Genomic DNA, 16,665 nt, shown 5'->3' with positions numbered 1-16,665 from the left:
TTAAGAGGGACGTATTCGCCGTTTCACCGACAGGCTGTTTGTTTACACTCCCCCACCAGTTTTCTTCGCTTACTACGTCACAGTCGGTTGCGCTCATTGGTCAGAGCGCTGGCCAATAGGCACAGACATGGTTTGAAAAACAATGGGTTGTTCTCATCAACAATCTTCTGATGTCTCATTCATCATGGCCAGACTAAATTACACCTTTCATCTCTCATTTAGTCTGGTTTATCAGGCTACTGATTCGGTGATTTCTAAAAACCATTGGTTTCACTGGATTTTATTTAGAGGAAATTAAGTAAAAGGAGCTAATAATGTATGCATCGTAAATTTCTACACGTACATCAGCCTTACAAAGTCTAAAAACTCTGATACATGTTAACTCTTCATAACAATAATGCTCACTATTTTTGTCGATTCGTTACACTTAATCATCATAAAGGCATTGCAGCCAAAGTCGTTAATTGGGGGGAAAAAAGCAGATTAGCCAACTCTGCAAAGGGTAATGTAATGGACTGCAAAAGAGTAAAAGCAACTTTGCAAAGCTAGAACTTAAATGATTATATAAAAAAATCTGACTTTAAATAATGTGCAAAGAAACTAGAACCTGTATATCTATATATTTCTGGTGACATGAGGTTTCATATAAAGACATTTCATGTCTTCATCCAGTTCTTAGTATGTTGGATATTACTGGAATCTTCAACATGTAATTTCAGGTTTAGGTTTCATTCATTGGATGAATCCTCATTGTTTCTATGGCTGTTGAGGTAAAGATGTACTTTCATCTTCTTTGAGTAACGGGAGCATATTTCTCACACACTTTCCCCTAAGCTTTCTGTTTTACTCATCTAGTGCACAAATCTGATCTGATTAATGGTGCAAAACTGGAGCCAATCAAAGAAAAACAAACTTGGACTATTTCTAGGTGCTTAGAAATGGAATTTAAATGAAACACTTAAAGATATTTAACTTTATTTTGACGCAGCTGGAGAGGAAAAGCCATTCTATGTTAGGTTTATGCTCTGAGAACAGAACAACATTTTAAAAGTGATGAATTGCTGCATTTTACTTAATTTAAACTGAGTTATTGGAGAATTAAATCCAATATTGCTATGGTAAAAGTTTCATTCATCATTCATATTGCTGCTTTTGACTCTGTGTGTTCGTAACAGTAGTAGGCGTGGAAATACCAGAACAGCGCCCCATCAGATTTCTGCGAGCTGCTTTATCTTTCTATCTGAATAGAGGCCACAGAAATGGTTTTGGCTGATAGGGTTCCAGATTAAACACATGCACAATCCCAAAGGGTCCGATCATTAGACTGTGACAAAATATGGATTCCACTTCTCTCCAGACTAGTTCCACAAGATTCGTGCTGAAAAGAACTCCTTGTTTAGGATATGTTTTGAGCTCCTCTCCCTGAACACATACTGTATATAAATTTAGCTTTAAAGCTGCTCGACTGCAAACAGAAGTAAAAAGTAATCTCTGAATTAAGACTTTTTACTTCAAATGGCTTAAACAAGCGCTAGTGCTGATGCTTTTGGCTGGTTTGCTTCTGTATTTATGATCTTTTTTTAACATCTTGGGATTTCCTTTGTGTGTATGAGTCAGCAGAGCTTGTTCTCATTTGTCCAAAATCTAACTCTTCATGCTTTCTTGCTTCTTTAGTGTTAGCTTGGCCTGACTATGGGGAGAAGAAACAACTCACTGCTTCTATTCATCTTTTCCGTTGATAGAAAGCTGCCCCTCCTTCCAACCTTTTGCTCCGCTTGTAAATGTTATTAATCAATAATTAGATTTATCGCTTAACCAAATTAAATAAAACCGGAGTATTGACAGGATGAAGTTCTGCTTCAGTTGTGTTTTTTTTTTAGCTAAATGTGAAGGGCGTTGTCTTTGAGGGAACACCAGAGCGAGAAGAGAAACAGAAACGTGTCCCAACAGGCTCAGCCAGAACTGCTGGCAAACCCTTGTAATCAAGCATAAATCAGCTTCCTTCTCTCTTCATTGTTTAAGGTACCTTTTTTAAAGATTGTCCAGCTCTTGCTTTTGTCAAACACTCCTTATATCAACCGTTGGAGGATTGTAGATTATTAATAATGTGAGTTTTCTGACAGATTTCTTCACTGTACTTATTGATTTTGTTTGCAAACATCGACAGACACAGTACAAAGAAGACATTTAGATTTTTATTAATGATCTGTTTTTCTTACACATGCATCAGTCGTTGGGATGAGTGTAATATCCTATCCTTTTGCAGCACAGTGAATATTTCGCCACTGAACACTATGGGTGTAATTTATCAGTGCCCATTTCTATTTTGGGATTTGCACAGCTCACCAGATCTTCTCCTTTTTTTGCAGTGTTTACTGGTTTAGATTGAAGCCAAGCTGTTTTGGGGTTTTTTTTAGTCTATTGAATGCAATGTAAACCTAAGTATTAAAGGAAAAAGGCATAAACAAAGTAACCGCTTATATTTAAATCATCCCAATAACTGTATTTCACATCCTCTCATATGTGTAGGAAAATGTATTTTAAAATAGCCATCTTCATCGTTGTATCTCTATTATATGAGTGGATATATATTTGTTTGGGAACTGTGTTTTTTGTTTTTTTGTTATGGTTATAAGAAGTAATAAAAATCTCAGATTTCATTTAACCATGTATTATTGATATTTTACTTAATTCACACATTATAAACAAAGTTTTGATTTATTAAGGGAGAAATGGTTGATGTGGAAATCAGAGTTGAAACAGTTAATCGGATTAATCGATTTTTTTTTTTAATATTGTCAACTAATTTAGCAATCGATTAATCATGAACTGGAGCATAGGGACTCAAAACATGCCTTTAGCTGACAAAGTGTAACCTGACTCCGCCAGATGGATTTGCTCCGGATATCCATCTGGAAACCTTCCGTTGAAGTAATTTTGGGAAGGGGCGAAAATACTGGTTAGCTGATTGGCCTATGTTGGTGATAGACGGGCCAAATAAACCAATCAGATCAACGAAGCATATGACGTACTAACAGAGCGACGACGAAGAGGAGCCAATTGATAGATCAAACTCTTGCCGAAACCAGTCGGGAGAAGAGCAAAAACACCTTTTCCTCGGAGAAAAGCCTCCAGAGCAGTGTTTTGCTTTTCTTTCAGTGAAGAAATACAGTGTACAGTAATTCCGATAAAACTTGCTCGATAGCCACGCTAACGCTAGTTTCATCAGCTGAAGCCGCCATGTTCTTTAGACTGAACTGTCGCGCTTCTTGTTGCGTCACACCTCAACCCGCCTCAAAGCCAACGCTGATTGGACGTTCGTTTGGAAATTTTCTTTAACGGAGAGTAGCTAGACTGATCTGCGAGTGAAACCTTGAAAGCTCGAGGCTAGACAGAGCGACCCACTTAGAACACTAATTATATGAAGATTGTAAAAAAAAATATAAATATTTTGCATTTAAGATTAAAAAACTTTTTCGTCTATCAATATGCTCTATCCAGAACTCCTCAAGTAGAAACATTTTAGTTTCACCTGGTTTTAAATCTGTAAAAAAAACTTCTTTAAGGAACCTTTGGCTCTCTGATTATTAATTGAAAAAATAATTTACATATTAAGCGAAAAGCAAAATAATCATTAGTTGCAGGCCCAGTGGAAATGCATTTGTACCCCTTGTTAAATAATAGATTCACTATATTTATGATTACTGCTTGACCTGCAGATTTAAGGAAGTGCTTGTATTGAACCTCTATAGCAACATTATTGAGATACATCAGCCTGAGAAGTGAATAAAGCCATTTTCAAGGCATTTGGAGTTAGTGACCCACGATGAAGACCACTGAGAGAGAAATTTAACTTTGGTGAACCTTCCGTGAGGGTTATCCGGCTACCAAATTTACTCCAATTTACCTATTAACAATCATTTTGATGATTTTGACAGACAGAAAACGGAGAAAGTGAAAAGTTTTATAATGTGAGCGTGCTGTTACATTTAGTGTAAAATCAACACAGCATTTCAGAATAAAGTATGATTATGGTCACACGTGGTAGTGGAATTGTCTGGGTCTGCTTTGTTTTTTTGGGCAATGGAAGATGGGTGTAACCACATTCTTTAGAAAAATGTCCAGCCATAAGATTTGGATCTTATTACAATGTTACTTTGCTTATGCAGCAGGACAATGTTCCATAACAGACAAGCAAGTCCTTCTCTATTAGATTCTCTATTGTGGATCTCTAAAAAACTATGAAATAGCCTAAAACCAAGTCTGAACATAAAAACTATTAAGATGCCGTCACATTCGTGCCGAGAAAACCTCCAGCTGAGCGGAATTAAAGCAATTACAAAAACAATAGTAATCATCAATTCATCTACATTAAAGCAATATACTTTTTTTATCATTACTCTGAACACTTGATGGGAGTTAGTGTCAGGGTGCAACTACTTTCTCAGTAATATGAAGACAGATTACAGGCTTTCCATCCCCTGAAAGATTTTTCTTTCTTTTTTTTTTTTTTTTTTTTTTTTTTTTAGGTCTACATCTATAAATGTTTGTATTTGATATAACAAAATGAACTGATAAAATGCTTTTATTACCATCTTTCTGTAAACACACTCTGTCCCATATTTTCCTTTCTGGCGATCGGTGTGCCATGTCTGCCTTAAGGAATTATCCCTAATAGTCACAGTAAGTAGAAGATCAGCAGAAATTCAAACCATTCTAGTTATCTAGGCTTATTGTACCTCATTAGTTTGGTTATTACTACCTAAACCGTATTCAACAGGAATTCCTTTTGCACAATTTATCTTTGAAAAAATGTGCATTGACAAGCATCATGGAAAACCACAACTGTGGAAAATGCTGCTAAATTATACATAGCTATAAAACTGTCATTAACACCTCATTATCTTTTTAGGCCTATATGACAAAAAATGCATGCATTTATCTATAAAATTACATTTTGACCTTTTTCTTTTTAAATATGTGTATTTTTCTATAGTTGGACTGTTGATTGTTTCATACCAAGCACATAAACACACATCTGTAAAAAAAAAAAAAAAAAATGGTATAGACACAGACACCCCAACCTGTTCCTGCTCTAATCTGTATTAACTGAATAAAAAAATAAACTAATAAACAAATATTAAAAAAAATACAATTATTTGGTTGGTTTTATATTAAGGACAGAGGTAGCAGCTGTTTCTGCTGCCCCCCTTCCTGTCAGCCATGACAAAACCTAATGTGCTAGGTAAACTAGGTGACCTTAATACATGCTAACCATATTTGCTACCCCAATTTTTTTTTTTCAATAAATCTTGGAGTCGCTGTAGAATTGGTTTGCTTTTGCTATAGAAAGATGGGTCCCAGTCACAGTAGAAAAAAACACAGTAACGTGTTATATCACACCAGTGGCTGTGGCTAATCTTCATGATGACCTAATCCTGCCTGCATTCCCAAACAAACAAGAATTCAACTCGTCTTTATGTTAGAGTAAAGTTAATTTTAAAGACTAATTATGAGGGTGTGCAGGTGGCGCAGTGGTTGGTGCGCACGACCCATATACGTCGGCCTTAGTACTCGACACAGCCGACCTGGGTTCAAATCTGGCCTGTGGTCCTTTGCTGCATGTCTCTCCCCCTCTCTTGACCCCCTTTCATGACAGCCTACTGTCAGAAAAAAAATGAGCCACTGGCGCCGTAAAAACTCAAAAAAGAAAAAACAAAAGACTAGCTATGAAAACATAGTAGATGTTGCCATCTATTTTGTATTTATTTACTAGTATTTGTGGTAAATGGAACAAAATTGGAAATCCCCACCATTCCTCATCATCTCCTCAAGAGCATCGCCTGCTTTGTTAGAAAAATTTGTACCTTCTGTGTACCTTCTGTCCAGATGCCTCATCTCTTTCTACCGCGTCCAGGTCCTTTACATTTATCTAAATTATATTTAGTTAAATTGCAGCATTAATGCTTGGGAAGATAATTCCTCATCTGTATTTAGATTACTTCTAAGGATAGGAATATTTTTCCATGATTTAAAGCTGTTCCAGGAATCAACTATTTCTGGCTCGCCATCTGTAGACACGTTGCTCTGATCTCTTTAAACACAAACTCTGGAGCCCTGGAATGAAGGTCAGCACTTCCTACTGATGTTCCAGTCTTAGGAAGAAGTATGCCTGCTCTCATTATGTGCTTTCTTTCATTTCTTCTTTTAGTTTTGTTTTGTGGGGTCATTTGTATATTGCAAAATAATACACAAATCTTATGTTTTTTATTTTGTCAGATCAGTTTTTTGAGGTTTTGCTTAACAGGAAATAATAAAACTAATTTGGTTTTTACTAGAATTTTTTTTCGTTTGACCTTAAGTGCACAAACCTGCACTGAAGATTCTAGACTTTGATTGTTTGCTAAAAAAAAAAGGAAACTTGTGAAAAGCTACGGCCTTACTATTTCTGTACGAGTGAAGTCATAGTCTGGTGCTACGAATCACAATTAGCATTTTTTAACACCTCTGAAAACATTGTGGCTTTAGTCACATTAAGTAAGGTGTGATCAGACACGCATTTAAAACAACTACACACACATGAATGACATTAAAATTATAATTTATTATGAAATTATAAAACAATTACTGCCACATTTAAAAATCTACATTCTGTTCACAATTTTTCTGGACATGTTTTTCATGTCATCCCTTTGGATCTGGTCTTGATTTTGAATGTTTGCAGCTAGAGAAACAGTGGTCCAATACCTGGATTGGATATATCTCTGATAAAGACCAAGTAGCTGGATCAGATATTGGTGGTTGTGTTATTATTTGCTAATAGATGATATAAAGTACATTCATATCTGTGTTAATTTTTTACCCTTTTTAACAAAAAAGGTAAAAAATTTTATATCTTGTTAACAAATCATATATCTTGTTTATGCCAAGATATATGTTTCATTCATTCAACAGTTGAATTGCATTCAAATCGGATATCGGCCGATACCTTTGGCTCAGGTATCGGATTGGATTGGAAAAAAACTGGATCTCTGTTTGCAGCCTTGTTTAAGTTGCTGTCGTTTAAGGTGCCAACATTTCTCTCTAGCATTTTTGTTCTTTAGCAGCGTTTTCACTTTGCGTTTGTTGTTTGTGGGTTGTTTTTTTTTTTTTACTGTATTGCTCCTACATACTGTTAAACTTCTGTTTTCACAATTTACAGCAATCGGTTTGTATCTCAGCTCTTTCCTTGAAAAGAGATTATGTCTCTTTTGTTACTCTGTGAAGGGCACATCTGAGAGCTTATTTACACATCCTCAGGTATCAGGAAGACCGTTAACAGGTTTTGGGTCTCAAGAAAAGGGTTTTTATTTCAAAAGGGGGAAAAAACAATCAATTATTGGGCATTAGGAATAAACATATCAGGTCTTAGGTCTCAGGGAAACAACAAAGCAAAGCTCTTTTTTAATTTAAGTGGAATCTTGAACAACCGGACATATTTATGTGTAACAATTATATTCTGGTAGATAAAACTGCTAAATGCCTCACCCCAATAATAAACTCATAGAGAGTAGGTTTGCTGTGACCGTGGTCAGCCTGTAGTATGTAGATTCAGTGCAGTAACCAAATGGAACATTTAAGCATTTTAGGTGTATTTAGGCATTTGTTGCATGTTTGCAGCTGTGACCAATATATAAATCAAAGTAGGTGGTGCTCCTTAAGAAAAACATTAACACATGCTTAGTGCAGGCCCTTCAGGAATAGAATTCCCAACATATAGGATGCAAGTTATTAAAATATGGTGCATACTTACTTTTAATCAACAACTTATCTATTGGTTTTTGTTTGATAATCACAATGTCAAATCTGTTCTGGGAATTATGATCTAGAAGTTGGATTGGAATCATATGAGAATCTGGTAGAGATTATGTATTAAACACATTTTTCGTTAACGATTATTAAGATATTTGTTATTTTTTTTAGCAGTGCACTTCTGGCACTGTAGTAGTCCAGAGTGACATTATTTTCTAACTTTGTGTTATTAGATGTACACTCATAACTGATTGACTAAGTTGTTGTGTAATAGCACCAGCTGCAATCATCATCTGTTATATTGTCATTGTATATAATGGTAAAACCTTCCAATTTGTTTTCCAAGTTTCTTTTACATCTTCAAATTTGTTGCAACTTTCAGAAGTTTGAAAGTAAAGCTAGTTTTTTACAGGTTACCATATTTATGTAGCATGGTGGTGTGTAGGCAAACCTCTTATACTATTTTAATGTGTTTTCAAGATGTTAATATCTATTGCATTTGTTTGGACAGGCATTTGGCAATGCAGAGACAGCAGAAAATAACAACTCCAGTCGCTTTGGGAAGTTCTTTCAGCTCATCTACCTGGAAAGTGGTGTCATCAGAGGGTAAGCAATCCTACGTTTTATAAAGCATTAGCTTTTACATTTTTTGGTGCATTGCTTTTATTTATTTGTTTGGTGCATCTGTTCATTTTTTTTGTTCAGGGCATTCGTTGAGAAGTTTCTGCTAGAAAATAGCCGCCTGGTGTCCAGAGGTCCAAATGAAAGGTAAAATATCCATCTTAGTTTATAATCCAAATCCCAACATAATGATAAATTCCCTGTAATAACAGGGCTTGTATCAAGCCTGCTATCTAAAAGAAGCCAGCTTAACCTTGTTTATAAGACATCAGGGGGGCCGACTATATCTGTAGATAACCTGGGCTAAATGGCCCTCTGTGATCCACAGGAACTACCACGTGTTCTACTGTCTGCTGATGGGTGCGTCCAAAGACGAGCAGAAAGAGTTTCGTCTGTTGAAGCTGGAGGACTATGTTTATCTCAACCAGGTACCTTTGACCCCTGCAGAAAGAGGAAGTGAAGAGCTAATTTGACAACTAGTGAAACGTGATTCAGTTATAGAGATGGGGAAAATACTTTGAAGCGAGCAAACTGCTTGCTCATGAAATTTTTCATCTATAGACTGATTTGTAGTCTTACCACATGCTTTAGATTAACGCTTCCATGCAAAGTATATGGCTGAATAATTATTAAACCCTGATTGCTTTGAATCTCTGATAGGTGAAGCATTTATTTGGAAACATTTCTTAAACTTTAACATATTTGTTCCTGTTTAAATAAGTAAATAGCATAATGTATTTACACTTGATGAACTTAAATGTACGAAGCATGAAAACACTAGATGTTTTAACTATATTTTTAGTTGATAAATCAACAGTAAATGGTGAATAAGTAAAAACTGAAAGAACATAATACATGGTTTTTAAACATGTTAAAAAATGCATATCTAGAAAGCATTGTAATCAGACCTGCTCACTTTAAAAAAAAAATTTGAATCAAATATAACCATTTGACCTCTGAGATTGCCTATTTGTTTAAAAGCATTGCTAGGCTATAAAACAACATCCCTGACTTTAAACGCCTAGAAGAGCAGTGATAAATCCATAATTTAAAAGTGTCAGGTTAGGTGAAGAGACCGTTACTTAGTATCTAAGGGGCTACATGTGGCCTTTCGATTATTTAAGGAACAGTCTGTTCAGAGCTTCATGCAATAATTTCCAATGGTTGAGCAGCTGCTTAAAAAATGTTATCACCAAATGAAATGCAAATAATTGAGAAATTTGTTTCCAAAACATGCTACTGCTGGACTTCAGTCATAAAGGCATGTTCAATTGAAAGAGTCATGCCCCTCTGTGTTCCAATTTTATAGATAAGTCTAGGTTTCACCATCATTGAGTGTATTATTTGGCAGAGACTTATGGTGGTTTGAGGCTGTTTTTTAGGAGGTTAGGTTAGGGTTGAAATCTGAACACTTCAGCATACAAAAACATTTTAAACAATTTTATGCTGAAAATTTGATTTCAGAGATGGGGGCATGAAAGTATTTTTTTTTTTAACTTATCGTCATGTTTTCTGGGACTTGTTCTAGGTTGTAGGTTAACTTAACTCCCACTCAGTTCACTTATCTTTAGAAAATAAATGGATGTATGAGGACAATTTGGGTGCAACAATCAAATTCTATGATGCTTTACAATTATTATGACCTGGGATGTATCAAATCACATTCTTAGATTGTTTCTTTTTCCTTTTTGCCAATAATGATGTATTACAATAATATGTTTTAATTATCAGCACTTTGAAGAAAACAAGACCCGCTGAGGCTATTTAATGTGCCTAGTAATTAGTGTTGCGCTGATGCCATTTTTTGGCCCCGATACCTGGCTGTGCAGCATTGTCCGATACCATGCCGATACCATCTGTTTGAAAGTGTGTGTGTGTGTGTGTGTGTGTGTGTGCATGTGTGTGTGTGTGTGCGTGTGCGTGTGCGTGTGCGTGTGCGTGTGTGTGTGTGTGTATGAAGAACTGCATACTACTTGGATGTAAAAGCCATAATTGCCATCATGGCTTTGTCAAGCTGCTGCCTACCTTTGTAAAGCAGGAAAAAGGCTAAGAGAAAGTGAATTCAGTAGAACTTTTTATTGCCCACCTGGAGTGGGTGACAATAGTTGAATAAACCTTTGGCTCTCAAAATGGTACTCGCCAATACCGATACCACCATTTTAGGGCTGGATCGGGGCCCCGCCCGATACTGGTATCGGTTTCGGTGCAACACTACTAGAAATCCTGTCCATAAAGGTTATTCTTTATGCTCTGAAATGAGCAACTGTTGAGAAATATGATAAAAATCTCCCTTAAGAAAAGGACTTCCAATGTATTATTTTGAGATTTTGATGCACTCTTTTATGATGTTAAAAAGAAACCTTGGCATCTAAACATAAACTCTCATTAGATAGCAGACCTCACATTAAGAACACAGTTTGAATTTTCAAACATGTAGCAGGGCTGACAGTGCCACTGCAGTAACAGAGGAGTTTAGGACTTGAAGACAGTATCTGTAACCTAGTGTACATAAAACTAATTTATTACAACCTTAAAAACTGTAGTGATGCATTTATTTCAGTGGGCCCCCCTCCATTTACATTTCAGTCTTATGGGTTTTTAAAAATTCAATATTAAAACATATAAATCAGGGTCTCTTTAAAAAAAAGTATTAAAAGTGTGTTAAAGTAGTTTTTTATCTTTAATGTAAAATGTATCTCAATCCTCAGGCAGATATTTTTAGATGCTATGTTTACACCATATAATAGCATAAATCATTGAAACAATTTCTGAGATCTGCTTCTCACAGACTGAGCAGATCTGGTTTCTATTGTTTCATAGGAATAAAATGACTGATATTTGAAACTGATCCCTTATTTTCATCATACTCATTTTGAATTGTTTCTATTAATAATAAATGGCAATATCTAACGTTTTTCTTTGACAAGGACTTAGACTTACCCGTTTTGACCCATCTGTTGGCAGCCCTTTCTTTGGTGAGCTTGTCACATTAGATCCATTGAAATGCACGGCAGCATCTCCCTTTAAGGTCCTCCTTTGTCTGTAAAATATCAGTCCCTCTGACATAACTTCTCCAGTGAATTCAGATGCTTTTTGTTCAATGCTGTTCACAGAAAAATCCTCACATAACAACAGACAGTTCTCAATCTGATCAGTCCAGCCGTCCCTCATCAGTTTTACACTTCTCATCCTAGCAGTGCCAGTGATTCAACAAATGTAGTGCAAATGGACGATTACTATTTGTAAAACGTTGTACTTTATTTGTCTTTTCCCCACTAATGTTTTAAACATGGCTGGTCTGAAACTGTATATTATTTCTAGAAAATTAAATATGCAAACCTATTCTACCCTCATTTTTTTGGCCCTTAAAATGATGAAAACGTTCCTTACAATGTTTAGATTTTTTTTTACTTGTCTATTTCTTGTCCTCTTATGTAAAGAATCAAAATAAACACAAATTGATATTTTCCTTTTTGTATTTGTACTGTCTTTACTGGAACCACATTGTAAGCATTCCTTTGACTTTCCCTCTTTTGTCCTCTCTCTCTTTTGAATGCTTAATGGTTTGATGTGATTTTTATTTAGGATACAGTAATCAATCAGTTTCTAATATTTATCTCATCCATTTTGTCTGCAGGGACAGCTTCAGCTGAATGACGTGGACGATCTCAAACAGGAGTACAAGAGACTCAAGCAAGCTATGGAGATGGTTGGCTTTTTGGCCCCCACTAAGAAACGGTACATGCGGTTGGAAGCAACATATCTGAAATACCACAAGCCTTAGCAAAGTTTTCCCCCATTAAAAAAAAAAAAAAAATGAGATGAGATGGTGCACCACTTTGCATCTTGTTTTTAAAGATCTCTTTAATTTGAGTTTTTAAAGAAATCTTAAGCTTCTAATTGCAGTTTAACGCTCAATTAATTACTTTCTACCAAACGTTATCATCAGCGATAGAATAAAGATCACACACATACACACACACTACCTTGCTTTTACCCTGTTTACACGCTTCTCTCGCCTCGATTAAAGTTTACACCCGTTTGCCGTCAAAGATTGTGCAGACGACGAGCAAAGTGTAACTGAAACCAAACTCTGTCGAGTAGTTTCTGCTTTCTATACTGGTGTTGGTAACAGGTTAGAGCTTGTCACTTTGGAGCTGGAGAAAAATGCAGCACATTCTCCAGCCAGCTCCCCTGAACGCCTCAGGACATAACGAGTAGATGAAAGCCCAAGCAGTGTATTTAGTAGCCTGTTAAGGTTCGATCCACCGGTGAATATTCAGACAGGGATATTAAATTAGAAATGCTCAGGTTGCAATTAATCAGTTATATTGATTAGATATAAAACCACATTTGATTATGGGGTAACTTGATAATCCTGTTATGTCTTTTATGTACACTAGGTTAAATGGATTCATTTCTGAATGTTTTTCCCAGTCAGTTTAAGGTGAGATAAGTTCAAACAAGTTACAGATTGCCCTGAGCTTTCACACCACTAGAGGCTGTCATACTGCTGCTTAACTTAAAGATTAAAGCATTGCTCTCAGTTTGAAGATTTGTTTTCAGTCAGCTTTAAGTTTTTGGCTTTCCAGGCTAAAAGAAAATTAAAGACAATGTCCTGCAGAATAGGTAATTTTATTTTAATAGCAAAAACTTGTTAGCCTGCTCTTAGGCTTTTTATGACTACAAGCTATTAAAAAAAATTGATCAAATGTTTCAGATAGTAGGTTTTACTAAAACTTTTATTTCTGGTTTTATTCGTTTTCTATATCTTTTTTTTCTAAAATGGATGCAAAGAATGCAGCTTGTCTGTCTTTGATCTCATTGCTTTTGCCGGATCACGTCCTCCAATTACTACACGTTTCATTCAACTGATCGCCGATCAGTAAAATTTGCAGCTCATCCTACAAGCAGATGTTGAGCTGATCAGGTTGACAGTCATCAGCTGATAAGTAGATTATCACTGTATAGTAATCTTACACAGGAATACAGCATAGAGTGACTGTCTTTGCCCAGGGGAAGGGTAGGGCAGCATGTCTTTAACCTGTAGACTCCTATAAACCAGGACAAACCCAGGTTTATGTCTTTGTAAGCTACTATATCCCTCAGTGCTGTTCCTTGCTCCTACTAATCACTACTTACACAAAAATAATTATTTACAGGTGTTGCTCACTTGTAGCTTCTAAGATGTAGAATGGCCTACTCTTACAATTTGGATAAGCCTTTTCTCTCTGATTTTACAACCAAAAACTCATCTGTTTTTCTGGTCTTTAACACCACTTGAGATGCAGATATTTCCTGTTTTGTTGTTTTTATCCGTTTCCATCATGTGATTTCTCTAACCCTAGATTTACTTTTCTTATTTTTCATATTTGTATCTATATTTATTTAATTTTAGAATTTAGAAGTATTAAAGGTGTTTTGAACATTTCTGAGTGAGGCAGAGAACAACTTGGACCAGTTCACATTTTAACTCCACAACAGTTTGAGAAATTAATTGTGTAATCATGAAATTTAGGCAAATTTCATGTTTGTCTATACAGGGTCTGGCTTTTAAAAAGATTATTACCTTCAGTACATATGCGAAATACTGTGAACATGGGGACAAAATTGTTTGTACCCCTTGGTTATTAAAAGAAAAAACAACCATGGTCATGGAAATAACTTGAATCTTTGCGTCGGGTGTAGGATTTTTCCCTGACATCAAATGGTTGACTGTTTATTGTCTACTGATCGTGGTCAGAGGCAATGGTGTAAAAATCAGTAAGCAGAGATTGTAGTTGCTTAACGGCCCACGCCTCTTAGGGGCCCCATCATTGACACCTGGTAACCTGACTCCGCCAGATGGATTTACTCCGCATATCCATCTGGAAACCTTCCGTTGAAGTATTTTTGGGAAGGGGCGAAAATACTGGTTAGCTGATTGGCCTACGTTGGTGATAGACGGGCCAAATAAACCAATCAGATTAACGAAGCATATGACATACTAACAGAGCGACGACAAAGAGGAGCCAATTGATAGATCAAACTCTTGCTGAAACCAGTCGGGAGAAGAGCAAAATCATCTTTTCCTCTGAGAAAAGCCTCCAGAGCAGTGTTTTGCTCTTCTTTCAGTGAAGAAATACAGTGTAATTCCGATAAAACTTGCTCGATAGCCACGCTAACGCTAGTTTCATCGGCTGAAGCTGCCATGTTCTTTAGACTGAACTGTCGCGCTTCTCGTTGCGTCACACCTCAACACCTCAATCAGCCAACACTGATTGGACATTCGTTTGGTGAACGGCTCCAAATTTTCTTTAACGGAGAGTCTCCAGACTGATCTGCGAGTGAAACCTTGAAAGCTTGCGAGATCAGGATGGTCTCACGAGGCTAGACGCCTGGTGGGCCCCCTACACAATTGTGGACTAGGACGTCTCTTTGCAGATGGTGCGAAAAACTCCTCTTAAACCCACCTGATACTCAAGTTACTGACCGCACTGGACAGTATTTATACCGCAACACATGCCAGATTTCAACATGATGATGAGCCGTTTAAACACGACGCCAATAGCAAAGCAGATAGTGTTACTTTTAATTACTATGTTAATGACTGTAGACGGTTGGTAAAAAAAAAAATACACCTATATAATATGTTTCAAACCACAATAGTATTTTATTTTTTACACTACGACGTAACCCGAAGCGTAGATTAAAACCATAACCATTACGAACAATGTGTTAGCGACGATGGATACCAAAAAGAGGTACTTACGCGGATTCCAGAAAAGAAAAAGGAAAGAAGAGCTGCTGGAAGAACGGAAAAAACTTCCCAAAATAAAAATGTTCTTTCAAAAATCCGAAAAGAGGGAGTTGGACGTTGCTGCTACAGTGAGTAAAGATTGCGACCAGGAGATGAATGGACAGAGCGCAGGTGAGGAGGGGAGCCTTTAAGCTGAAGGTAGCCCCATTGCTTGTTGTGCTAATATACTAAAGCATAACCATGTCTAGTGAAGGTGAAGAATGATTATGTGTGTAATGTATGTATGGGGCACGTATTGGGTCGTTTTTCTATGGCAGGGTTGGGGGTTCGATAAACATCTCCCTGAAATGAGTTTTCGGAACTTGGGATGTCTGTAACATGCGGTGGTGCGCTGTCACCAAGGGTTCCATTCAAGGTGTGCAGTCACTATTTTTCTGGGTGTGATGTGTGATCATATACTTCTGAGAATTGCATAATTGTATCTTCTTGGCCAATTTATGGAATTGTCGCCATATCATGAACTTTTATCACGTGTTGCGGGCCTATTGTTGTATCGTTACGCCATTGGTCAGAGGGCCTGGTAGCGTCTCGCTTCGGTCTTTGAGCCCCAGGGGAGCTGTGGCTACAATGTTTTTTGCCATCATCAGTGAATGTGTTAATGGGTAATTCACTGAATGTAGTGTAAAGAATAGGCCATTTACTGTTTGAATCTGCATAAATTATTAATAAATGAAAATTCTATAAAAATGAAGAATTAAAGTCAGACATGCTTCAATGAAGGAATACAAAATAAGACCTGGGGAGTGTCACTCTCAGTGCTGTCAAACTCTCAGCTGTGGATTGTGCCTTGATTGAAGGTGGGCGGCTATGAATCAGACTGGGACAGCCCCTTCCCTCAAATGGAAAAGGAAAACAGTCATTGCTATGGCAACATAGGGACGCACCATGTTGCTGATATGACATCAGACATTTGCCTCTCTTATAAAAATAGAGTTGAGTCAAATGAAGCTAGTGTATAGAGGACTTTTCCCTATGGAATTAATTGTCTTTTTTATTTTTCCTAAACTGTGATTTTCTGTGACTGTGACGAAGATGCAGTGAACCAGCAGAACTTAACCTTTATATGCATGCGTTTCCTACGCCATTAGTTCTCCATTACACCCCTGCCAAATTCCAGTGAGGCTGAATCCCAAACCAGGCTGTAAACACTAACCCTAAGCACTAACCCTCTGTCTGCACATTCCTGCGCAGGGTCTGCCCCATTATGGGCACATAATGCACATAACGGCCGTCCCAAACCATGTAGTGTGTAGGGTGAGTTGACTACCCAGCAATTAAATAGTGAGTTTGAATCAGTGCAGTCTCACTGGAATTTGGCAGCACGTGTGATGGAGACCTAATGGAGGAGGAAACACGTTCCCTGCAAAAAAGTTAAAAAACAGTCCACTGGACTTTGTTTCCAAGTTTGAACATGTTTCACTTCCCATTCAGGAAGCTTTTTCCTTTCAAAATGT

The 16,665-nt window shown here is 36.9% G+C and overlaps 1 protein-coding gene across 3 annotated transcripts in view; it reads left to right on the top strand.

Annotated features, from left to right (window-relative positions):
• myo9b (myosin IXb) overlaps positions 1 to 16,665 on the top strand; it is a 55,578-nt gene that overhangs the window by 12,048 nt on the left and 26,865 nt on the right. For all 3 annotated transcript variants that reach the window (XM_038291918.1, XM_038291919.1, XM_038291920.1), the window contains exons 3-6: positions 8,303 to 8,397; positions 8,497 to 8,559; positions 8,741 to 8,840; positions 12,050 to 12,150. In XM_038291918.1, the coding sequence (XP_038147846.1) occupies positions 8,303 to 8,397; positions 8,497 to 8,559; positions 8,741 to 8,840; positions 12,050 to 12,150 (359 nt within the window). The remainder of the gene's footprint in view (positions 1 to 8,302; positions 8,398 to 8,496; positions 8,560 to 8,740; positions 8,841 to 12,049; positions 12,151 to 16,665) is intronic.

Source organism: Cyprinodon tularosa, unplaced genomic scaffold (genome assembly GCF_016077235.1).
Source record: "Cyprinodon tularosa strain WSP-4 unplaced genomic scaffold, ASM1607723v1 ctg304, whole genome shotgun sequence".
Taxonomy (NCBI): Eukaryota; Metazoa; Chordata; class Actinopteri; order Cyprinodontiformes; family Cyprinodontidae; genus Cyprinodon; species Cyprinodon tularosa.
Note: the sequence above shows the minus strand (reverse complement) of the source record. Positions and strands in the feature narration are given on the sequence as shown.